The following is a 26715-nucleotide window of genomic DNA, read 5'->3' on the forward strand; positions in this document are numbered from 1 at the left end:
TGTGATCCAAAGTTAGGTAGGAAGTTGTGAAGAGGGCATAGCAGTCCTCATAAAGGATATGTATCGATTGAGTAGCAAAGGTTTGACAGATAGTGTGTAATATGAGAAAGCATGAACTGGTTTACTTTGGCAGAAAGTAATACAAAAGCAATATGTTTAAATGGAGAGTTGTTGTAGAAACTTTTAGAGTACAGAGAGCTCCAGGTGTCCTGGTTCACAAATCACAAAATAAAATGCAGCTACAGTAAATGATTATAAGGCAAATTGAACTTTAAAGTTTATTGGAACAAGAAAGGAATAAAAATTTGGGCAAATGTTACTAAAGTTATATAGGGCATTAGTAAATAATTTTGATCTCCCTGAAAAAACACATAACCATGTTAAAAGTAGTTCAAACAAGATTTATTAACTATTGATTTGAATTGGAGGGCAGTGCAGGGTCATAAACAAAGGCTGTGTCAGTCTAGAAGAAAGAAAGAAAAGGTGATCATATTGCAACCTCAATGTTGGATCTTGAAAGTACTTTACAGGGTGTATGCAGAAAGGATGGCTCTTCTTGTGAGAGACCGAGGGGACAGTTTGAAAATAAAAAGGAGACTCCTATTAAAAACTGAGGGGACGACAATTTTTTCCTCTGACAGTGGTTAGTCTGTGAAATTATCTTCTGCAAAGAGTGGTGGAGACAGGATCATTGAATATTTGAAAGGAAGAGGCAGTCATATTTTAGATTAACAGAGGTGTGAGGGATAGGCAGGAAAGAATGCAGTTGAAACCACAATCAATTCAGTCGTGATTAGATGGTGGAACAGATGCAAAGTGCTGAGTAACTTGGTCCTGTTTCACATTCATATGCTCATGTGTCACTTGCACTTTTCATGTTGTTTTGGTTGCATTTTTACTCTTGCTTTAGTTATCAGATGCACATGTTCATTATTCTATCATTCCCACCATAACGACGTCTTGTTTGGTTCTTTTCCTGCCTCATAACTCCATTTAGTCTAGCACAATTAACGCTTTTCTCATTTAATCCCTCCTGTCTTCTGCCTGGGCAGACATTTCGTTTTGTTAGTTTTCTCACATTCTTCCATTTCACTTGCTTAAAAATTAGTACATTTCAGACCCTTCCCAGTTGTGATGAATGATCATTAATGTAATTTCAGTTGCTAAACACAATATATCCAGTATTCGCTGCCCTTAAATCAGGGAGTTACCGTAATCTTTGGACAGTACAAGGTGTTCTGATATAACAACAGTCACGCTCCTCTGCAATCTTGCACTATAGAAAATCATGCTATGGAGAATTGTTATATATAAAATACATCGCACTGTAGAAGATCGGGTACAGAGATTTTCTGTAGTGTTCAGTAGAAAGTTCGTAACCTAAACAGCAGTAGCAATTAGTCAATCGTATTATAGCCAATTCCCATTGACAAAGTATGCATTATACCAAAACAATCTGTATGTAAAATGATTCCAGCAGGAATTCTAAGAACTTCCTAACTTTCCAAAGAGACAAGTCAGGATAAGCGCAGCTCTAACAATCCATAAGCTTCACATTGTGCACTACAAAGCAGCCCACATAATTGGTGCACCGTCCACCTTCAACATTCACAGTGGAAGGGTGTACCATACAGAAGATGGAACATTACAAGTCAAAGTTGTGACCATTAATATCTAGGTGGACGAGGGCAGCAGAGTTGCCAAGTTAATATTAACTTGGCAACACATCTCTGTCCCTTCACAATCATAGTTAGAGTTATACAGCACGGCAACAGACCCCGTGGTCCAATTTGTACGCACCAACCGAAACTGATCCAGTCCCATTTGGCCCATATCCCTTTAAACCCTTCCAATTAATTTAACAATCCAGATGCCTTTTAAAATGTTGGAATTGTATCCACTGCCTCCAAGTCCTCTGGCAACTCATTCCATATACGCATCACCCTTTGCATGAAAAAGTCGCCCCTCAGGTCCCTTTTAAATCTCCCCCCCCCCCCCCCCCCCCCCTCACCTTATACACCTCTCATGATTATATAAACCTTAACAAGTACATCCCCTCAGCCTCCAATGCTCCGCGGAAAAAAAAACAGCCTTTTAAGCTTCTCCCTATAGGTCAGACCTTCCAATCCCAGCATCATCTTTTTTCATCTCATTCTGGAATGTATTTCTTAACAGTACTGTGGGTATACCTGCCCCCCCACCCCCCTCCCCCACCAAGGACTGCAGAGGTTCAAGAAGGTGGTTCACCAACATCTTCTCCCAAGGTGACTGGGAATGGACAATAAATGCAGGCCCAGCCAAAACCCACATCCCACAACTGAATAAAAAAAGTATAATGATGTACCCTCTACAAATGCTTAATTGCTGTACACATTCATTAAAAATACATAACAATTCTCTCACCAAGCTGTACAAGATTTTCACATTTAATTACACATGGGAATACATTTAAAATTACCAAATACAGAAAAATCTTTAAGTATCAACATACAAAAATAAATCACCAGTTATCCAGTAAATTTACTTCAAGTTTCTTACTCATCTATTGTTACCACTGACTAAACTAATTGATAATCAGATCAAGTTCAAAACCCTACATTAAATTCAAATTTTTCAGACAAAAAATATACTAAGTTTGAATGTTTTCCATTTGCAGTTTCTAAAATATAATTATACACTATTGAAAATTAATTAGTTACATCACAAAACAGATGAAACAGTATTAAGATGTGCAACTATAAAAAGTGAAAACAGACAAGTAGTATACTGAAGACTGTTTAGGAAATGCAGCTAATACTCAGCACATCTTTTGTGAATAGGCACATTTATTTCAGTAGGGAACAGCTGATGTTGGTAATCAGCAAAAGGAAAATAAAAGATGTGAAACATTCTCTGCAGTGAAGCATAACAGAATAGTAAAATGACTACATAATTTGCAAGGTTTAAAAAGGAGGTTTTGACAATTTTAAGTTGAAATGATAACACATCTTCATCACTTTGATTTATGCCATTACAGTTAGCCAAATCTGCTGTCAAGTAATTCAAATACATTCTAATTTTCCTCTGACAAAGTTAATCATAGATGAAACACTGACACTACTTCGCGTAAGGTATATTAAGCAAAGTACATCAATGGTTTCAAGTGAGAGACTTAAATATTTGTATGTTCTATTCATTTCTAGATGCTACTTCCCAACCTCTATCTTCTCTCCTTCACAACTTAAGATCTTCTAACCCTGTTAATGGGTACATTTTAGTGTGAAACAAGTTTAAGTTACAAAGTTAAAAGTTATACGCACAAACTACATTGGCCACGCTCTGAATCTTTGTTGTTAACTATGCTTGTTTCAATATATGGTATTGTGCTACAGTTTGACTTGTATTGACTTAGACAAGTCTTGGATTCTTCCATCAGTTTCAGTGCTAAACTATGCTCGGAGTTAATTGTGATGATTGTCCGACTATCAAGTAGCTTCATGTTTAAGATAGCTTTTTCTAGGCTAGCATCAGTTATCCCTCCCAAACTGTTACTATCTTCCACACTTCAATGGACTGTTACCTTTTTAAAATATAAATCAAAATGAGAGTCCTAGATGTTTTTCTGCACTACAGTTCTTAAAATTACTTCATGACTCATGTGACTTCCAGAAACTATCAAGGTTGTATATGACTAAACTACTTCCTTGAATTAGACATGTTATGGACTTTTTCTTCATGTATTCTTAGGCTCTGGATTATTGACTGTTGGAGAGTTGCCACAGCATATCTTGTAGATGGGACACATTCTGCCACTGTGTTTTATTATCCTGGGACTCAATGTTGAAAGTGGTGGATTGGCTGCCAATCAGGCAAGCTACTTCGACCTGCATTGTGTCAAACTTTGAGAAGGGTTACTCATTGTAACACTGCCATCCTCTGATTGGTTGTTTTGCAGCTCCAGCATTTGTATGGCAAGCTCAATTTCTGGTAAATGGAAGGCCAAAAATTGTTGATAGTGAGGAAATTCAGTAATTGCAATGCCATTTAATATCAAGAAATGATAGATTCTCTCTCTGGATGATGCCTTCCTGCATATATGTAAGAACTGCCTCAGTTTCTGTGCAGTTGCAAGTGGTGGACATTGTTCAACCAGTGAATACCACAGCTTCTGAACTTTTGATGGATTGATCAACAATAACACAGCACAGCTAAAAGTTATTTACTCTGAGATATTATCCTGGCCTGTTGAGACTCAGTGATTGTACTGCGACCTGTTGCTAGAAGTTCTGGATTCAAAACCCACCTGCTGCAGAGGTGTGTCATAACTTACCCTGAGGAAAAAGAAGCCTTTTTTTGCACATTAGTAGCACACTTATCTTTGAGCCACAGTTCAAGGCCAACCTGTCTCAGTGGCATGACTGAACAGGTTGGTTAAAAATAGCTATTCGAAGGAACTGTGTTTTCTTGTTACTCACTGCTAGTATTCCTAATTCTGGACCAAGAGACTTGGATTCAAGTCCCACTTGCTCCAGAGCTACATAACAACAACTCCAAACAGGTCGATTAGAAAATATCCACCAAAGATACTACTTCGGTGATAGCTGCCATTTATAGTGATGGACCTCCAATAAGGACTAAATTTTTGTGTGACTGAAATCAGACAGCTCTCTTCCCTTCACCCAATTCCCATTGACCCCAGTTTTTCTAGGACTATGCCATACTTAATCAGAAGCTAACTTGAGATAACGTTCTGGATAACATCTCTGGAGAGCCATCCTTTATCCTTCTTTCTGCCAAGGCTATGAGGTTAGGATGTGAATGGCCCTGGCAGAATCAAAATTGATCATAAGACAAAGGAGCAGAAGTAAGCCATTCAACCCACTGAATCTGCTCCATCGTGCAACGAGTTGTTCTGATAATCAACTCCACCTGCCTTTTTCCATAATCTTCGATTCTCTTTTGATTAAAAAAATCCATCCCTCTCAATACTGAATATAGTTGAACAACCCACCTGCTCCTTGCAGTAAAGAATTCCACAGATTTATTACCCTGTGAAAAAGCATACTATTAAATGGGTGACCCCTTATTCTGAAATTATATCCTTGTCCTAGACTCTACCATAAAGGGAAATTATCTTTTGGCACCTACCCTCTCAAGTCTCTAAGAATCTTGAACTTTTCAACAAGGTGGCCTCTCATTCTTCTAAACAGCATTGTGTAGATGTAAAACAGCTTACAGATCCAGCTGTGTGGTCTGACTAGCACCTTAAAGTTTAGGAAGACCTCCCTATTTTTATAGTCCATTCTATCGAGATAAAGACAACATTCCTTTGCCTTTCTTATTATCCGTTGAACTTGGATGCTAGCTTTTTGAGATTTGTGAATAAAGGATTCCTAAATATATCTTTGCTGTAGCTTTCTGCAGCATTTCTTCATTTAAATAATATTCAGCTCCTTTACTCTTCCTGTCAAAATGCATAACCTCATACCTCTTCAATTACATCCTATTTGCTAAGTTTATGTCCACTTGTTTCATCTGTCTTCATCCCTCCGTAGACTGACTCATTGTCACCATTTGCATCATCTGCAAACTTGGCTATAGCATATTCACATTCCTCATTCAAGTTATAATAACAACTCTTCTAGTTATAGGTTGCTAGCTGAAAATCATCCTCATATTCCAACTGTCTTCTATTAGTTAGCTAATTCTCTATCCATGATCGATTATTACCTCCAATTTCATAGGATCTTATTGAGTAATCTAAACATGGTACCTAATCAAGTGGTTATTAGTGGTCAGTCATCTCAGTTCCAGGAAATCTCTGTAAGAGCTCCTTGGGGCAGTGTCCTAGACCCAACCGTCTTCAGCTGCTTCAATGATCTTCTATTGACCAGAAGGTCAGAAGTGGGACTTTTGCACACGATTTCAAAATGTTCAGCACTATTCACAACTATTGAAATAGTTCATGTCCAAATGTAACAAGATCTGGACAATGCTTTTGTGCTGCAACACTCCCTTTTTGCCAGGTGGAGTGTATTTCCAAATGCATTTAAGCAGCTTGGCAAGGTCCAGGACAAAGCAGTTTGCTTCATTGGCACCACATCCACAAATATCCATTTCTTCCACTGTGGTGCTCAGTGGCAGCAGTGTGCACCATCTACATGATGCACTGCAGAAATTCAACTAAAATTGCTATTTTCCTTCCACAACATTCACCATCTTGACATGGAAGTATGTTGCTGTTCCTTCCGTCACTGGGCTAAAATCCTGGAATTCCCTCCCCAACAGCAAGGTCGGCCTATTTACAGGTCCTGGACTGCAGCAATTCAAGACAGCAGCTCATCACCATCTTCTCAAGGGATGGATAATAAATGCTGGCCCAGACAGAGATGTCCATCTTCCACAAGTGAAGAATTTTTTTTCAAAATTCTGTTTCTTGTCTTCTTCCCTTTTTGAATAAATGTCTTCACATCCCTTTTAATTTCTTACCTCCAACCATTCGCAATCCACATTTTTTTCAATCCAAGAATCTAAAATTCTTTCCTTTCATACCTGCTCCATTCTGTACTACCAATGCTGCCTCATCACCCTTTGCTTTCTTCCTGTACATTGAGCAGAGAACAGGATTGATAGCAGCACTGTTGATGACCTCTTCCATCATGATCAGGAGTAGATTAAAAGGGGAAGTAATTGGATTTGTCCTGATTCTTGCAGACAGGACACAGCAGGGCAATCCTTAGGACTTTTCCAGAATCTAACAATTCCTGGAAGAATGCTAACATTGCACCTACAATCTGTATTGTTCTTGCTTAAATATCTTAGGATGCATCCTGTCAGATCCAGGGGACTTATTGATCTCTACCCCCATTCATTCCCCTAGCACTTTTTGTCTATTGATAGTCATTCTATTTTTTTCCTCTCCTCCTTTTGAACCTGACAGAATTTTGAAGTGATATTAGTGTCTTCTAACGTGAAGACTGATGCAAAGTATTTATTCAACTCCTTTGCTATTTCCTGGATCCTCATTATTTTCCCAGCCTTGCTCTTTAAAGGTTTTTGTATTCACTTTGTCCTCGCTCTTCCTTCCTACATAGATTCAGAGACATACAACACAGAAACAGACCCTTCTTCGGTCTAACCAGTCCATGCCGAACATAATCCCAAACTAAACTAGTCCCACCTGCTTGGTCCTGGCCCATATTCCTCCAAACCTTTCCCATTTATGTATCCATCCAAATGTCTTTTAAACATTGCAATTGTACCCTCATTCACCACTCCCTCAGGATGTTCATTCCACACAGGAATGACCTGGTGTAAAAAATTTGCCTCATGGTCTTTTTTAAATCTCTGTCCACTCACCTTAAAAATGTACCCCCAAGTCTTCAAATTCCCCATCTTAGGGAATAGACAACTAATATCAACTCTATTTATACCTCTCATTATTTTATAAATTTCTGTCTGGTCATCTCTCAACCTCCTACACTCCAGTCAAATAAGTCCCTGTGTATGTTCATAACTCAACCTTTCCATATTTGACATATTTTAAAAAACTCATACTGTTTCATTTTGATATCACTTACAAATTTAGACTTCAAAGTTTATTTTCTCCCTCATACTTTTTTGGAAGGGTTTTGTATGTTTAAAAAAAAACTCCCCAATCCTCTGTTTACCAGCAATTTTAAGTCACATTCAAATGTTTTTTCTTTCAACCTGATGCTATCTTTAGCTTTCCTCAATCATGGCAACCATCCAAAATTACTTGATGCCTGGTTGAATCCACATGTTTTAGAAGACTGTGCCAATCAGACTATGAATTTTTCTTTCAGGCTACCTCTTCTTGTAATTTAGGGTAGTCAGAATAGCAGAGTGTCAGCCATGATTAATATGGTGCATTTTTACATATCCTCATTTGATGAGGATATGTAAAATGCAGAGGGAGCGAGAGCGCGAGAGATTGACAGACATAGGGGTGAGAGACAGACAGACAGAGGCAGAGGGAAGGAGTGAGAGCGAGACATAGAGAAGGAGCGAGACAGACAAAGGGGAAAGGAGCGAAAGCAAGAGAGAGGGACACAGAGGGAAGGAGAGAGAGACAGAGAGAGACACAGAGGGAGCGAGAGAGCACGAGCCAGATACTATCCCAATGTATTCAGAGTTGCTTGCGATTCTCCATAATCTTAAAATTAAAACTTTGCTGCTTTACCTTAATTCACATCAAGTTCCAAGCCAAATAACCTCCAAATGAAGAAATTGCCAAATAAGGTTGTAACATTCACTTTTAACATGAATCAAATTCACACAAATGAATTTTATTTCAACTATGAAGAATTTTACTTTATCTCAACTATTTGAAGTTACAACCACAAGCATTTTCATTACCCTTGACATGACAATGTCTTCAGCAAGTCTCTTACTGTTCCTAACAAGCTAGAAAAAACCTGAAGACTTTGAACCTCATCATTGCAGAAAGTTAAACACAAAGATCTAGGATGAGGTGAAATAAAAGAAAATTTACACTATGTAATTAAAGAACAAAGAACAGTTTACCTTGGGAACAGGCCCTTCGACCTACCACTGCATCAACACATGACTATTTCCTGAACCAAAAACTTTCGCTTATATTATTATTTCGCCCTTTATTTCTTGCCTATTCATGTATTGTACGCAGCTGCCACATGACTTGGCAATTTTTATACTCTATGCCCCGAATGAAGGCAGGATTACCATATGCTTTCTTACCACTTTATCATCTAATGTTGCCACTTTTAAATGAACTGTGGACTTATACTCCTTATACCCTCTATGTTAATACTAAGGGTTCAACCATTTACTGTATACAGTACTTTCCTCTCACATTAGACCTTTCAAAATGCATCATCTCTCATTTGTCCAGATTAAATTCCATCCACTATTTCTCCGCAAGTCTCCAGCTGTGTTCTCTTCACTATCCGTAGCTCCTACAATCTTTGTGTCACCCACAAACTTATCAGATGACCGACATTTTCCTCCAAACTATTTATAAATATTACAAACAGGGGTTCCAGCACTGATCCCTGTGCAAGACCACTGGTCACAGATCTCTAGTCAGAAAAACACCGTTCCCATGCTACTCTCTGTCTATGACAAAACCAGTTTTGTATCCATCTTACAGCTCACCACAGATCCCATGTGACTTTACCTTCTGTACCAGCCTGCTACATGGGATATTGTCAAAGACCTTGCTAAAGTCCATGTTGACAACATCCAATGCTCTGTCCTCAATTATCTTTGAAACTGCTTAAAAAAAAAACTCAACCAAGTTTGAGAGACACTACCTCCCCTGCATAAAGCCATGCTGCCTATTGCTAGTCAGTGCATCTTTTTTCCAAATGAGTATAAATCCAGTCTCCAAGAGCCTTCTCCAATAACTTCCCTATCATTGGTGGAAAATCACTGGCCTGTAATTTCCCATAAATTGTCTATTGTCCCCCTTTAGGAAGGTAATTGAAGCAGCTGCAGAGGTTGGACAAACTTGATTTGTTTTCACTTGAATGTTGGGAGTTGAAGGACAACTTGATAGAAGTTTACACAATTGAGGGGTATGGATAGGTGGTGTCTCTTTCCAGGGTAGAAATTCTGATCACCAACCACACACATTGGCAGAAGTGTACATCATTGACAAAAATGGACTGCAGTAACTCAGGTCCCTTCAACAGAACCTTGCAAACTAGCAATCTCAACCACCCAGAAGGACAAAAGCAGCTGATGGATGGGAATACCACCTGCAAATTCTCCCTCAAGCCACACACCAATGGAGGTATGGAATACTTGAAGTATTTCACCATTGCTGGCTTACTCAAACTCCCTAACAGCACTGTGGGTATACCTACACTCCATGGTTTGCAGTAGTTCAATGCCACCTTCAAGAATATTTAGAGATGATCAATACCTACCATCCTAGCCAGTGATGTCCAAATTAAGATTTAAAAAATTCCAGAATTTGAGTGATATCAGGAGGCAGTTTGGCATACACAATCTACATGGATAGGAGATGCCATACTGGAGTGGTGCAAAAAAATGTGCACACCTATCTATAACCCCTACCACAGCAAAATGAAGTTCATAAAATAGCAACATATTGAAATCTAACAGATAGTGTGCGGAAAATGATCATAATCTTTTCTATGCTAAGTTAAAACATAAAATCACTTGATAGCATAGCAGAGCTCCAATAGTTAACTCAAAGTACCGGCCAGCCATGTAACTCTGGTAAAAGAATGCATGACTCAAAAGTCAAAGTTAATGCAAGTCAAGCTGCAGTAGTATAACACCTGCTGAAATAAGCATTGTAAAAACAAAGATTAAGGAATTGCAAAGCATGAAGAATTTAGTTTAGGCACGTAGCTTTAAACATGCAGCTTAAACATGTAGTTTTAACTAAAATGGACCTACTATTAAGGCTATGGAAACTTAAGCTATGGAAAAAAGGGGGTGTTGGGACAGGTTGGATGGAAATAGATAATACATACAACTACTTAAATATTTCGCTTGGAAAGTATGCTGTTTGTTCAACCATGTTCACCATTCATTCCATTCACCACCAACACACTGTGGCAACAGTATATCACCTACAATATGCACGGCAGGTTCTTTCAAGTGCATCTTCCAAATTCATGACTTCTACCACCTAGAGCAACAAGATAGCAAATTTATGGTAACATGATCACCTGTAAGCTGCCTCCAAGTTCCATACAATCTTGACTTGGAATTATATTGCCGTTCCTTTACCGTTCCATGGTTGTTGACTCAGCAACAATCTTCCCAGTAGCATGTGGATGTCTCCACTGTTCAACAATGCAGCAATTCAAAACATCAGCTCATCACCATCTTCTCCAGGACAATTACAGATGACAAATGAATGCTGGTCTGGTCAACCACACATATCACAAAAGAATACAAAATAAATGCAATATGGGAGCCAAAAAGCTATTCCAATTCCAAACTAACTGCCAGTTTGGTTTCCAGTGTAGCTGTTACAAACATTTAATATTAAACATTTGTCAGAACCTTCAAATTTGCTTTCTACATCCTTCTGGTAGTACAGAACTTTTAAAAAGGACATATTTCCTATTAGCTTGATTTGATATGCAGTTTTTTAAGAGATCCTACACTAAATATCCAACTGCTTTTAAATGCAAAGGATTCTACAGCTCCATTCAATTAACATATATGCACAGACAGATTAGGAGCAGGGGTAGACTATTTGACCCCTTAAACACGCTGTGTCATTCAATAAGGGCCAGTAGACTTCCCCTGGTGTCCTCTTAACAATTGTATATCCATGATCATTAAAATAATCAGCTGACGACTTGATAATTTCTCAGTGCTTCTCATGGAAGCTTTCTACACACTGACTGTGCTATGTTGTAGGCAAAAGTGAGAATGCAGATGCTGGAGATTACAGTCGAGAATGTGGTGCTGGAAAAGCACATCAAGTCAGGCAGCATCAGAGGAGCAGGAGAGTCGACATTTTGGGCAAAAGCCCGAAACGTGACTCTCCTGCTCCTCAGATGCTGCCTGACCCGCTCTGTTTTTCCAGCACCACACTCAGTACTATGTTGTAGCCCTGCTGTAGGAAAAAGTATTTTATGGCAAGTGTCATTAAGTCTCAAAAGCAATCATAGGTTTTCTTCTTTAAAAGTTGCATATTTCCAAGTGGGGGATCAAACAGCCGGCTGGTATTATTGCACTATTCATTCAGACACCTAAGTAATGTTCTATGGATCCAGTTTAATTCCTGTCACAGCAAAGAATGCCACAGTGATGTACAGTACAGAAACAGACCCTTCGGTCCAACTCATTCATGCTGACCAGATATCCTAACCTAATCTAATCCCATTTACCAGCACTTTGTCCATATCCTCCCTCTTATTCATATACTGAACCAGATGCCTTTCAAATGTTGTAATTGCATGAGCCTCCGCCACTTCCTCTGACAGCTCATTCCATACATGTACCACCCTCTGTATGAAAATGTTGCCCCGAGGTCCCTTTTAAGTCTTTTCCCTCACCCTAAAACCTTTGCCCTCATGTTCTGGACTCCCGCACCCCAGGGAAAAGACCTTGTCTATTTACCCTTTCCATACCCCTTATAATTTTATAAACTTCTACAAAGGTCACTCCTTAGGCTCCAAATTCCAAGGAAACCAGCACCAATCTATCCAGCCTCTCACCATAGCTCAAACCCTCCAACCCTGGCAACATCCTCGCAAACCTTTTCTGAATCCTTCCAAGTTTTACAACATCCTTCCAATAGGAGGGAGACCAGAATTGCACACAATATTCCAAAAGTAGCCTAACCAATGTCTTTCACAGCCTCCTCCCAACTCTTATACTCAATGCTTTGGCCAATAAAGGAAAGCATACCAAACACCTTCTTCACTATTCTAACTACCTGTAACTTTATTTTGTTCAGTAACCTTACCATTAATTAATTGTATAAGTCGTGCCTAATATGCCTTTTGAAAATACAGCACCTCAGGTTTATCTAAATTAAACTCCATCTGCCACATTTTGGCACATCTGATCAAGATCTTATTGCACTCTGTGGTAACTTTCTTCGCTGTCCACTACATCTCCAATTTTGGTGTCATCTGCAAACTTACCAACTATACCTCCTCTGTTCACATCCATATTGTTTTATGGAAATGACAAAAAGCAGTGGACCCAGCACCGATCCTTGTGGCATTCCACTGATCACAGGCTTCCAGTCTGAAAAGTAACCCTCCACCACGACCACCTGCCTTCTACCTTCGAGCCAGTTGTCTATCCAACTGGCTCGTTCTCCCTGTATTCCATGTGATCTAACTTTGCTAACCAGTCTACCATGAGGAACCTTGTTGAATAACTTACTGAAATCCATATGGACCACATTCACTGTTCTGCCCTTATCAGTCCTCTTCGTTACTTCTTCACAAAACTCAAGTAAGGGAGACACGATTTCCCATGCACAAAGTTGGGTTAATCATTCCTAATCAGTCCTTCCTTTCCAAATACACATAATCCTGTCCCTCAGGATTTCCTCCAACAACTTGCCCATCACCGATTTCAGGCTCGCTGATGTTTAGTTTTTTAGCTTCTCCTTACCACCTTCCTTAAATAGTGGCACCACTTTAGCCAACCTCCAGTCTTCCAGCAACTCACCTGTGACTATGACAGTCCCAGTCTATGTTTGGAAAGTTAAAATCCCCTCACATTACCACCCTACTATTCTCACAGATAACAGAGATCTCCTACAAATTTATTTCTCAATTTCTAGCTACTGAGGGGTCGGTTTATAGTACAATCCCAATAAGGTGATCACACTTTTCTTATTTCAGTTCCATCCAAATAACCTCCCTGGACGTATTTCCAGGAATATTCTAAGTACAGCCGTAATGTTATCCCTTAACAAAAACGCCAATCCCCCATCTCGTGCTCCACCTTGTTATTCTTTCTGTAAGATTTATATCCTGGAACATTAAGCTGCCAGTCCTGTCCATTCCTGAGTCACGTCCCTGCAATTACTATGATATCCTAGTCCCATGTTCATTTGCCTTCCTTGTTAGGCCTCTTGTACTGAAATAAATTTAACTGCATTTATCAGTCCTACCGCATCCTCCGCCTTATTCCTGCCCGACCTGACTGTCTGACTTGCTCTTGTAGCCAACTGTACCAGTCTCAATCTGATCTCTTCCCTCACTATCTCCCTGGATCATCCATCACAATCAAATCGCTTGGAACCGGACGTATCCTCATTACATTACAGCACATCTCAGTACCCGAAACTTGGCTGTTCATGCTACATTCCAGAGAGTTCATAACCCCCTACCTTTTTCAAAATAGCATACTTATTTGAGATGGGGATTGCCATAGGAGACTCGTGCACTATCTGCCTCCCTCTCCTACCTTTCTGGGAGCCAAGACATCTACCTGACTGCATCTGCAATTTATCCCCCTTCCTATAACTGCCGTCCATCAAGCCTCCTAGTTCCTGTAAAGTCCTCACAGCTAACTACCACTCCATCTGATCCATGCGATTCGAAACGATTTGCAAGCATACACACTTACTAAGACATAATCATCAATAAAATGGACATTCCCCCTAATCTCTCACATCCAACAAGAGCAGCACATCACTTCACTAAAGGCCATTTTTGCACCATAATCTACAGACCCAGAAAATAGCACAGTCTTACTGCACTAAAAAAATTAGTACTTGTGTTTTATATTTTTAAATTCTAATCAAGAGACAACTCTCAATAAAACATATAATCAAGAAAGAACCCACTGTACTCACTATTGTTAAATTTACAAAATAAAAGCAAGTTTACACTTAATAACAAGGCACTTCTCTGCTCCCATTGTGAGCTCTCCCACACAGGTTCTTCCAAGGTCAGCTGTGATTTTCACTGTTAATTTTTCTTTGACGCACTCCGTTGTTCAGAAATACTTGCACTCAAACAGCAAAGGCTGTGCAGATTCACTGGTGTGTCATATAGCAGTGTAGGTTTCTTTCTCTCTCTCTCTCTGATTGACCATGTGGTCTCTGCCTTTGTCTCTTTCCAAACATCAACTGGGACTGCCACAGTGTTAAAGGTTTAGATGGAGAGGAATTTTTTAAGTGCGTACAAGACAATTTTCTGATTCAGTATGTGGTTGTACCTACTACAGAAGGTGTAAAACTTGACCTACTCTTGGGAAATAAGGCAGGGCAGGTGACTGGTGTCAGTGGGGGAGCACTTTGGGGCCAGCAACCATAATTCTATTCGTTTTAAAATCGTGATAGAAAAGGCATAGACCAAATCTAAAAGTTGAAGTTCTAAATTGGAATAAGGCCAATTTTGACAGTAGTAGGCAAGATCTTTCGAAAGCTGATTGGAGGCAGATGTTCGCAGGTAAAGGGACGGCTGGAAAATGGGAAGCCTTCAGAAATGAGATAACAAGAATCCAGAGAAAGTATATTCCTGTCAGGGTGAAAGGGAAGGCTGGTAGGTATAGGGAATGTTGGATGACTAAAGAAATTGAGGGTTTGGTTAAGAAAAAGAAGGAAGCATATGTCAGGTATAGACAGGATAGATCGAGTGAATCCTTAGAAGAGTATAAAGGAAGTAGGAGTATACTTAAGGAGGAAATCAGGAGGGCAAAAGGGGGACATGAGATAGCCAAATAGAATTAAGGAGAATCCAAAGAGTTTTCACAAATATATTAAGGACAAAAGCATAACTAGGGAGAAAATAGGGTCCCTCAAAGATCAGCAAGGCTGCCTTTGTGTGGAGCCACAGAAAATGGGGGAGATACTAAATGAATATTTTGCATCAGTATTTACTGTGGAAAAGGATATAGAAGATATAGACTGTAGGGAAATAGATGGTGACATCTTGCAAAATGTCCAGATTACAGAGGAGGAAGTGCTGATGTCTTGAAAGGGGTAAAGGTGGATAAATCCTCAGGACCTGATCAGGTGTACCCGAGAACTCTGTGGGAAGCTAGAGAAGTGATTGCTGTGCCTCTTGCTGAGATATTTGTATCATCGATAGTCACAGGTGAGGTGCCGGAAGATTGGAGGTTGGCAAACCTGATGCCACTGTTTAAGAAGGGCGGTAAAAACAAACCAGGGAACTATAGACCAGTAAGCCTGACCTCAGTGGTGGGCAAGTTGTTGGAGGGAATCCTGAGGGACAGGATGTCCATATATTTAGAAAGGCAAGGACTGACGAGGAATAGTCAACATGACTTTGTGTGTGGGAAATCATGTCTCTCAAACTTGATTGAGTTTTTTTTGAAGTAGTAACAAAGATTGATGAGGGCAGAGCAGAAGATGTGATCTATATGGACTTCAGTAAGGCATTTGACAAGGTTCCCCATGGGAGACTGATCAGCAAGGTTGGATCTCATGGAATAAAGGAAGAACTAGCCATTTGGATACAGAACTGGCTCAAAGGTAGAAGACTTAGGGTGGTGGTGGAGGATTGTTTTTCAGACTAGCCACAAGGGTCGGTGCTGGGCCCTCTACTTTTTGTTGAAACTTTATTGCTGGAACAGCACAGCAGGTCAGGCAGCATCCAGGGAACAGGAGATTCCCTGGATGCTGCCTGACCTGCTGTGCTGTTCCAGCAATAAAGTTTCAACTTTGATCTCCAGCATCTGCAGACCTCACTTTCTCCCCTCTACTTTTTGTCATTTACATAAATGATTTGGATGCGAGAATAAGAAGTACAGTTAGTAAGTTTGCAGATGACACCAAAATTGGAGGTGTAGTGGACAGCGAAGAGGTTACCTCAGATTACAACAGGATCTGGACCAGATGGGCCAATGGGCTGAGAAGTGGCAGATGGAGTTTACTTCAGATAAATGCGAGGTGCTGCATTTTGGGATAGCAAATCTTAGCAGGGCTTATACACTTAATGGTAAGGTCGCTGAACAAGAGACCTTGGAGCGCAGGTTCATAGCTCCTTGAAAGTGAAGTCGCAGGTAGATAGAATAGTGAAGGCGGCGTTTGGTCTGCTTTCTTTTATTGGTCAGAGTATTGAGTACAGGAGTTGGGAGGTCATGTTGCGGCTGTACAGGACATTGGTTAGGCAACTGTTGAAATATTGCAATTCTGATCTCCTTCCTATCGGAAAGATGTTGTGAAACTTGAAAGGGTTCAGAAAAGATTTACAAGGATGTTGCCAGGGTTGCAGGATTTGAGGTATAGAAAGAGGCTGAACAGGCTGGGGATGTTTCCCCTGGAGTGTCGGAGGCGGAGAGGTGACCTTATAGAGGTTTACAAAATTATGAGGGGCATGGATAGGGTAAATAGGCAAAGTCTTTTCCCTAGTGTTGGGGAGTCCAGAACTAGAGAGCATGGGTTTAGGGTGAGAGGGGAAAGATATAAAAGAGACCTGCGGGGCAACTTTTTCACACAGAGGGTGGTACAGGTATGGAATGAGCAGCCAGAGGATATGGTGGAGGCTGGTACAATTGCAACATTTAAGAGACTTTGGATGGGTAATAGGAAGGGTTTAGAGGAATATGGGCCGGGTGCTGGCAGGTGGGACTAGAGTGGGTTGGGATGTCCTGAACTAGAGGGCATAGGTTTTGGGTGAGAGGGAAAAGATATAAAAGGGACCTAAGGGGTAACCTTTTCACACAGAGGGTCACTGGACGAGTTGGACTGAAGGGTCTGTTTCCATGCTGTACATCTCTATGACTCTGTAAATGCCATTCACATCACTCTGTTGTTCACTGGCCTACACTGGTCATCAGTCTGACAAAGCATTGATTTTGAAATTCTAATTACATCCTGTCCTTGTTCATCCATTATGTGTGTTTTCCTCCAGTCCAAAACCCTCCAAGACTTCAAAGCTACTCCAACATTGGGTTTCTTGTGCACCATATTTTGAATACTGCAATGCTGCCAGTCCACTTCCAGCTGCCGATACCACCAAACTCTGGAATGAGCTCCTTAAACCTCTTCACCTTTAGCTTACTCCTTTTAAACCTCTTTTGGCATCTATCCTAATACTTCATGTGTTTGAGTACATTTGCTTTATAAATGCTCCTATTTGCAAAGTTTTAATTACAATAAAAGTTATGTTAACATCCGCTGTTGGTGCAATGAGGTAATCTACATTAGCTATTTATGAGTTTGAACATGCTCAGGATGTTGCTCACTTGCGACATAAGTGAATTAAAGTCTCTGCAATAAAACAAACAAATGTGCTTGTGATAATCCACTATACAACTTAGAAACTGTACTGATTGCCCAAATTCAAAAACAAGACGTTTACTAAATAAGAGTACATTGTGTAAAATGTTCCAAGTGGTATTTGACAACTTGAACATCAAGTTCATACTGATTAGCGATGCAATACAATGTTGCATTTTGACTCTGAAACAATCTTTCGAGTTCACCAAGTTCAGCCTAACAGCAGCCATCTGATTAGTGGAGCTTTGGTTTTAAATAGCTAGAACTATCCAAAACAGCACTGAAAAAATATTTAAAGCCTTCAAATAGAAAACATGAATCGGTCTCAGTGACCCTCTGTGTGAAAAGGTTACCCCTTAGGTCCCTTTTATATCTTTTCCCTCTCACCCAAAACCTATGCCCTCTAGTTCAGGACATCCCCGGCCCAGGGAAAAGACCTTATCTATTTATTCTTTCCATGTCCCTCTTGACTTTATAAACCTCTATAAGGTCACTCCTCAGCCTCCAAACTCCAAGGAAACCAGCACCAATCTATTCAGCCTCTCCCTATAGCTCAAATCCTCCAACCCGGACAACATTGTCGTAAATCTTTTCTGATCCCTTTCAAGTTTCACAACATCTTTCTGATAGGAAGGAGAACAGAACTGTACACAATATTCCAAAAGCGTCCTAACCAATATCCTATACAGCCGCAACATGACCTGCCAACTCCTATACTCAATGCTCTGACCAATAAAGCATACCAAACGCCTTCTTCACTATCCAGTCTATGTATGACTCTACTTTCAAGGATCTATGAACCTACACTCCATGGTCTCTTTGTTCAGCAACACTCGCCAGGACCATCCCATTAAGTGTATAAGACCTGCTCTGATTTGCTTTTCCAAAATGCAGCACCTTGCATTTATCTAAATTAAACTCCATCTGCGACTCCTCAGCCCATTGGAACAACTCAAACCCAGAACCTTCTCACCCAAGGGATGAAAGTCCTACTGCAAAATTTGAGCACACTAGGCTTACATCTCAGTCATAATACTGTCCCTCTAAAGGTCATCACCTTAATGCATTGGAAAAAATGTGCTCCAGTGATAACTATGAAAGATGACAAATAATGTGACAGATTTGATTTAGTATGTCATATGTACCAAAATACAGTGCGAAGTATTGTATTCCACGCTATCCAGACACATCATACTATATTCTGCATTCTGTTGTAAGGTATGACAGCTTCAGAGAATATGAGGAGGTCCTTTCAAAGGTCTGATAACTGCAGGGAAGAAGCTGTTCTTGAATCTGTTGGCAAAAGTTTGAAAATACTTGTATCTTCTGCCTGATCAAAGAGGTAGAAGAGAGTATAAACTGGGTGCGAGGGGTCTTTGATAACGTTGGCTGCTTTCCTGAGGCAGCAGGAAGTATAGACGGAGTCAATGAAAGGAGGCTGGCTTGTGGGATGGACTGGGTTCATTCACAACTCTAATTCCTTGCGGTCTTGGGCACAGCAGTTGCCAAACCAAGCTGCGATGCATCCGGATAGGATGCTCTCTATGGTGCATCTATAAAAATTGTAATGAATCATTGCAGACATGCCGAAATTCCTTAGTTTTCTGGAGGAAGTTGAGGAATTGTTGTGCTTTCTTGACTGTCGAATTGATGGATCCTTGGTTATATTTACTCCTAGAACCTCAGCACCACTGATTCAGGTAAAGGTGTGTCCTCTAATTGAATTTGAGGACTAGCTCCTTCCTTTTGCTGATATTGAGGGAGAGATTGTTGTCTTTACACCGTGCTATGACGTTCCCTCTCTCGCTTTCAAATTCATAAAAGGAGTTTGATCTGAATTTGGCCACAGTCACGCGTGTATAAGGAGTATAGTAAGGGCCAAGTACAAAGCTTTACAAGGCACCAGTGTTCATGATTATTGTGGAAGTGATGTAGTCACCTATACTTACTGATTGCGGTCTACAGGTCAGGAAGGGAAGGTCCAATTGTAGAGGAGGAGCAGAGTCCACGTCTTGGAGTTGGAGATGAATTCGGTTGGAATTATGGGGTTGAAGGTTGAACTTATTTCAATAAACAGGAGTTTGACATAGGTGTCCTTATTATCTAGCTGTTCCAGGGATGAATGCAGAGCCAGGAATGCAGAGCCAGGGACCAGGGTTTGCTGTGGACCTATTATAATTTGGCAACTGTTGTATTAGGTCATGGCAATCTGGCATGCTGGAGTTGATGTGTGCCATTAATAACTTCTCAAAGCACTTCATGATGTTGGATGTCATAGCCAGCGGGCTGTAGTCATTAAGACCCCAGAGAAAAATCAGGCACCAGGATGACCAGTGGTCTTCTTGAAGCAGGTAGGAACCTCACATCGGAATAAGAGAGGTTAAAGATGATTGCAAATACCGCTGCTCCATGCAGGATCGGCGTGCACAACCACTGACTTCAGCCAGGCCAGTTGCCGTCTGTGGGTTCACTCTCAAGAAGGTCGATCTAACATCAATGGCAGTGACTTTCTGATGCAGGTGACATTTCACTTACTTTCTGTTCAAACAAACATAGAATGCATTGAGGTAATCAGGGATAGATGCATTTTTGCCAGCGATTTTACTCAACTTCACTTTGTAGCCCCTTACATCATGTGTAGTTAGCCCTGTGACTCTAGTTTAGTCTGATATTGTCTCTTGGCATCCCTGATGACTTTGTGAAGATTGTACCTGGATTTCTTGTATAGATCAGGGTTACCTGACTTGAACGCCTCAGATCTGGACTTGAATAGGGAGCGTATCTCCCAGTTCATCCATGGCTTCCAGATGGGAGTATGCAGATTAATTTCTTTGGCACGCAGATTAATCTCTTTGGCACCTACTGATGAAGTCTGTGACGGTGTGGCATACTCATTTAAGTTGGCCATTGAGTCCTTGAAAATGGACCAGTTCACTGACTCCAAGCAGTCACATAGGACTCGGCAGACCCAGAAAGCCAAAAGGCAGTCCCTAACAGCTCCTCTTGCCTCAAATCATCAGCATACTTAGGGAGATCAAAGAAAATGCTTCAATGTCAATGCTATGGTTCAAGAAGAGTTTGAATGACTAAGATGATCTTATTAACAATTGTTCAAAAGTGTAGCAATCTGCACCAAGTTGCTTTAATGCTTTTAGTTTAAGATGAGGCACAGCAGTGCCAGTGAAGAAAGACTAATCCTGTACTCCAGTTCTTACCGTCCACAGGTCAACCTGCCTCATTTGCTCAAAGATCATGAGTCAGGAAAAGGCTAGGAACATGAAGATCCATGGCAGTAGCTCTCAAACTTTAGTAGATGTCATCCTTATTTGAAGGATAGTTGATAACAATGATTATTATTGCTGCCTGTTAATAAAGATGTTAACACAGGTCTGTCTGCTCTGGCAGGTGAATAGAATTGAAGAGTAGCAGAGGAATTCCCTTGACCAAATTTGATTTCAAGTTTTAAAACATCAAAATCTTCAGTTAAAATGTAATCACTGGCTGCAGTGATGCATAACCCACGTTCATTTTACATAAAAACAGCAATTTTGTTACTGGGTGACTAAAGCACAAATTTTATTGAACTGCCAATGGGTTTTCATAGTAGCAGTCATAGCTACATCAAATACTATGCAGAAAGCTGAAAGCAAAAGCTTAAAGAGCACATGAAAGTATCATAAAAGCACAAAATTTGTACAATGTGTGCAAAATCTCTACAGATTACTTATTTTCACACAGCTGCAAGTGAATGCTTTTCTCACACATACAAATGGGGTGGCACGATAGCTCAGTGGTTAGCACTGCAGCCTCACAGCACCAGGGACCAGGGCTTGATTCCAACCTCGGGCGACTGCCTGTGTGGAATTTGCACATGCTCCCTTGTGTCTGCATGAGTTTCCTCCAGGTTCTCCTGTTTCCTCCCACAGTCCAAAGATGTGCAGGTCAGGTGGATTGCCCGTGCTAAATTGAGGGAATTAGGTCTGGGTGAGTTACTCTTTGGAGGGTCGGTGTGGACTTGTTGGGCTAAATGGCCTGTGTCCACACTGTAGGGAATCTAATCTAAAAAAAAATCTACTATTACTATTGGACAGCCAACATGCAAAATATTAGCCATTAGAAGTACACAACACAAAAGATATAGAAACTCATTAAGCATAAACACCAGTTGGGCCATAAATTCCACTGGCAACTAGTCATATAACATTTGTGAGGAGTACTATTCGTGATTGATTTACTTTAGAAAGTGCTCATTTCATTCATCTGCATTAATCAGTTCTATAGTATGAACTTAGAGCTGCAATTCAACAAAGTGGATGAATGCCATTGTACATCATCTATCTGCCACAATATCTTGTGTGCTACAAAACAAATTTCATTTTCATGATTTGCTTTATTCTAAACATGGATATTATACTATGACCAGTCATACAAGATATTCTCAGAAATTAATCTTATAACTCCAGTAACATTACTTAGTTTGACCTCACTATATTGACATAATAAATGCAAGAGCAGGTGCCAGACGACTGCACTGTTACAGATATCGTTTGGCAATTCTCAGTGAGATAAAAAAGGTATGAATCAAATAAAATGCAAAAATAAATGAACAGTCTAGTTCAGCCTAAAGCAGTAGTCAGGCAAAGAATTACTAATGGTAATATTAAACCTGCTGATACACGATTTATATAGGTCTTGTAACCAACACTCGTTTGGCTTGCTTCATTTCTAACCTTGTATCTTTCACACTTACGCCATTTGTACATTTAACTAAACGATATACATTGGAGGCCAAGTGGCAAAGAACAACCTACTGGGACAAATTAAATGTAGACAGTAATAGACAGGATTTTGATCAATGTAGTATTTGAGAGAAATTTCAAAGAACCAGTGTATGTTTTCACCTTCCAAAGCAGCCTTTGATGGAGTAACCGTACTCCGCAGCCCTTGTTTACATTATGTCTTATATCGGCGGCTGTAACTCTGGATGTTTGAGATTTCTGTTCCAAAGACAAAAGAAAGACTCCGGGAGGGAAGCACATCATCTCCAGTTAACGAAACACAAAGGCAACAGCGACTGAAAACACAGCTGACAATTTGCAGCAAGAGCCCCGATGCCCGGCTCGGTGTTAAATACATAGACATTGCTCACCAGCCAGAGCTGAGCACAGACACGAACATTTTTATATTTATAGCTCATCACTTTCAGCCAAGGCACAAAATACCGCTCGGTCCCCGGTCCAGCCATGCTCATCCCTGTCTCATACTCGGCTCCAAATCTATGGCCGGGCCTGACCGACAGACACGGAGCTGAATGTCAGAGACAAATACAGGAGCGGCGCCCACCAGCGAGCCCATGCAACACGCCCCATACCATTTCATTGCTTTACCTCCATAGCTCCGGTGAATCCCGTGACCAACTGTTAAGATAAACACAAAGCTGATGGCAAGGAGCTTGGCGTTCCTGATGTTGAAGTGTTGATTAATTTCCCGTCTGCCCATCGCGTAGGCCTGCGCCGCCATCTTGGCTCCCCCATGACAACCGAATGAGAATCCTTCGCGCAAAGCACCTAGAACCAGAGAGACATGGGGGCGGGGCAAAGCCCTGCGTGAGTGGAGGAGGGCCATAGCGGCGACGGTTGAAAGGGAAGGGAGGGCCGTGCTCTGGGGCGGGGAAAGGGAAAGGCCAAGGCCATACTCTCACTTCTGGTGGTAGAGGTAGTGCTCGGGGGTGGGGGGACGAGCAGGTGCAAAGGGAAGGGGCGGGTGATACCTGATGGTGGGGGGCTAAGGTGGAGGAGCGAGCCTGGGGGCGGGGTAACTGAGCGCTCGGGGCCGATGCGAAAGGGAGCGGGCAACAGGGGCATTAAGGGGCGGGGCAAACGTGGACTGTGGGGGCGTGGGCAACGCTGGCTGTGTTGGGCGGAGCTAACGGGGTTGCTGTAGGGGCGGGGCTAACGTTTGTGGTCTCCACGCGGAATGAGGGTGGAACGAGAGAGACAGGAGTTCGTTCCCAGCAGCGAGAGTAATTGAGTAGGGACGACAGATAGAGGAATGTGAAGAATTTGAAAATAAGAAAGAGTGCAATGCCTGGGGCACATTACTTAGATCAATGGAATCAGGAGGCGGGGAGTCTGCAGTTGTGCAATACAAGTGTTACTGCGTCAGAGTAAAAATTCACACGACACCAGGTTATAGTCCGACAGGTTTATTTGGAAGAACAAGCTTCTGGACCAGTGCTCCTTCGTCAGGTAGCTAGTGGAGTAGTGTCATAGGATACATAATTTAGAGCAGAAGGTCATAGTTCCAAGCACTGATGCAGTATATTGAAAATCCTAGATTGCTGTTCAGTCTTTCATCTTTTAGAATGGGCTGCAGATTTTGATTCATTAATATGTATATCCCAGAACTTCTTTCAAATTACAGTCCTGAGAAAACAAGGTTTTATTTTTAAATGTGACATCTCAGCTCAGTTACTGCACTAAAGGTGAGGTTAGAGTCTGTATGAGTCAGACTGGTTCTATTTCCAAAGTAGGAATTTATAAAATGTCACATGGGTTATAAAAAAATATTGACTACCTACAGATTGTGTGCTTTTTGAACAAAATAGAACATATCTGCAAATACAATTCTGTTCATGCAAAGTCACCCTATAAACTTACTTGTATGTGTTTGGATTAGAGTGGAAAAGCACAGCAGTTCAGGCAGCATTCGAGGAGCAGGAAAATCGACATTTCGGGCAAAAGCCATTCATCAGGAATGGAGGCAGGGAGCCTCCACGGTGGAGAGATGAGTTTGGGGGGGCAGGGGAGAAGGTAGCAAAAAGTACAATAGGTGAATAGGTGTGGGGATGGAGGTGATAGGTTAGAGAGGAGGGTGGGGGAAGGTAGTAAAGAGTACAATAAGTGAATGGGGTGGGGATGGATGTGATAGGTCAGAGGGGAGGTGGAGCGGATAGGTGGGAAGGGAGATTGTCAGGTAGGACAGGTCATGAGGACAGTGCTGAGCTGGAAGTTGGAACTGGGGTAAAGTGGGGGGAGGGGAAATGAGGAAACTGGTGAAGTCCACATTGATGTCCTGGGGTTGAAGTATTCCGAGGTGGAAGATGAGGCCTCAAGCAAATGTGACTGTGGTAGTGAGTCTGTTTCAGTACATGGTTGAAGAGCTTCAGGGCAGAGGAGATAACCTGGGGGTTGCAGTGAAAGAGAGACTCACTGAGATTCTTGTGGAGAGAGGAGGAGAGCTTCTTCAAGGTAGGCCATCCTTGCAAGAGGATTCGCAGTAAGGTTAAAATCAACTAGGCAAAAGTGAGGACTGCAGATGCTGGACACCAGAGTTTGGATTAGAGTGGTGCTGGAAAAGCACAGCAGGTCAGGCAGCATCCGAGGAGCAGGAAAATCGACGTTTCGGGCAAAAGCCCTTCATCAGGAATGGAGACAGGGAGCCTCCAGGGTGGAGAGATAAGTGGGCTGGGAGTGGGGGGAAGCTGGGGAGAAGGTAGCAAAGAGTACAATAGGTGAATGGGGGTGGGGATGGAGGTGATAGGTCAGAGGGGGGATGGAGCAGATAGGTGGGAAGGGAGATTGGCAGGTAGATAAGTCATGAGGGCAGTGCTGAGCTGGAAGGTTGGAACTGGGGTAAGGTGGGGGGAAGGGAAATGAAGAAACTGGTGAAGTCAACATTGATGCCCTGGGGTTGAAGTGTGTGCATGCATGTGAGGGAGAGTGTGTGTGTGTTTGTTGGCAGAGAGGGAGAGAATGTCAGTGTATGAGTCATAGGCATAGAGTCATAGAGATGCACAGCATGGAAACACCCTTTGGTCCAACTCATCCATGCTGACCAGATATCCTAATCTAGTCCCATTTATCAGGACTTGGCCCATATCACCCTAAACCCTTCCTATTCAGACTAATCCAGATGTCTTTTAAGTGCTGCAATTGTACCAGCCTCCACCATTTCCTCTGGCAGCTTATTCCATACATGCACAACCCTCTGTGTGACAAAGTTGCTCCTTAGCTCCCTCTTATACCTTTCCTCTCTCATTCTAAACCTATGCCCTCTAGTTCTGGACTGTCCCACCACAGTGAAAAGACTTTGTTTATTAATCCGATCCATGCCCCTCATGATCTTATAAACCTCTATCAGGGCACCCCCTCAGCCTCTGACGCTCCAGGGAAAACAGCCCCAGCCTATTCAGCCTCTCCCTATAGCTCAAACCCTCCAACCCTTTCAAATGTGTCTGCTTGATAAAGTGTACGTGTGAGTGTGATGGAGTGTATTCCTGTGAGAGGGTGTGCGAATGGGTGTGAGTGTGGGGTATATGTGTATATGCCTGAGATAGCATGTGTATGAGAGAGGGTCTGTGTTAGTGTGTGCGTATGTAAGAGTGTATGCTGTGTGTATGTGTGAGACTGTATGGTGTAGTGGGGTCACCTTTCTCCTCCACCCCCCCCCCCCCCCCCCCCACACACACAGACACACTCTCTCTCTCTCCCTCACATGCATGCACATATGTTTATGGGGCGAATTTGCATTTGCAGAATTGTATTTGCAGATACATTCTGTTTTGTTCAAAAAACACAATCTATAGGCAGTCAATTTTTTTTATAATCCATGTGACATTTCATAAATTCCTACTTTGGAAATCGAGTCAGTCTGACTCAGTCTGAATCTATGCAATTCACTGCCACAGAAGGTCAGGTCATTGAGTATATTTAGGGAGATAGATGGGTTCTTGATTGTCAAAGGGATCAAGGGTTATGGGGAGAAAGTGAGAGAATGGGGTTGAGAAACCTATCAACCATGATTGAATGGGGAGCAGACTCGATGGGCTGATTGGCCTAATTTCTGCTCCTATGTCTTATGGTCATCGATGTGACATATTCACAATTGTCCCTTGGCAAGATATGAAGGAAGATTGTGGTGACAAAACAAATAAGAAAGTGTAGAGAGGTGATACACTTGCCACACAGATGGGGGACAGAGAAAGAAATGAGACAAACTGCAAAGCACAGTCCATATATGGCGCT

At 41.5% G+C, this 26715-nt stretch overlaps 1 protein-coding gene across 3 annotated transcripts in view; it reads right to left on the reverse strand.

The window, feature by feature from the left end:
- The window catches only part of casd1 (CAS1 domain sialic acid O acetyltransferase 1), a 109776-nt gene that overhangs the window by 82767 nt on the left and 294 nt on the right, over nt 1-26715 (reverse strand). Inside the window, exons 1-2 of one of the 3 annotated variants that reach the window (XM_087987147.1) lie at nt 23077-23190; nt 22591-22686 (exon numbers count right to left, since the gene is read on the reverse strand). Coding sequence is in view for 2 of the 3 variants with exons in the window: in XM_087987145.1 (XP_087843271.1) it covers nt 23077-23314 (238 nt within the window). In the remaining variant the exon portion in view is untranslated. Of the gene's footprint in view, nt 1-22590; nt 22687-23076; nt 23390-26715 lie in introns of those variants that run through there. The other 2 variants (XM_087987146.1, XM_087987145.1) reach the window with 2 other exon arrangements.

Source organism: Chiloscyllium plagiosum, unplaced genomic scaffold (assembly GCF_037043375.1).
Source record: "Chiloscyllium plagiosum isolate Xiang-an unplaced genomic scaffold, Cpla_swu_hap1 HiC_scaffold_5, whole genome shotgun sequence".
Classification (NCBI taxonomy): Eukaryota; Metazoa; Chordata; class Chondrichthyes; order Orectolobiformes; family Hemiscylliidae; genus Chiloscyllium; species Chiloscyllium plagiosum.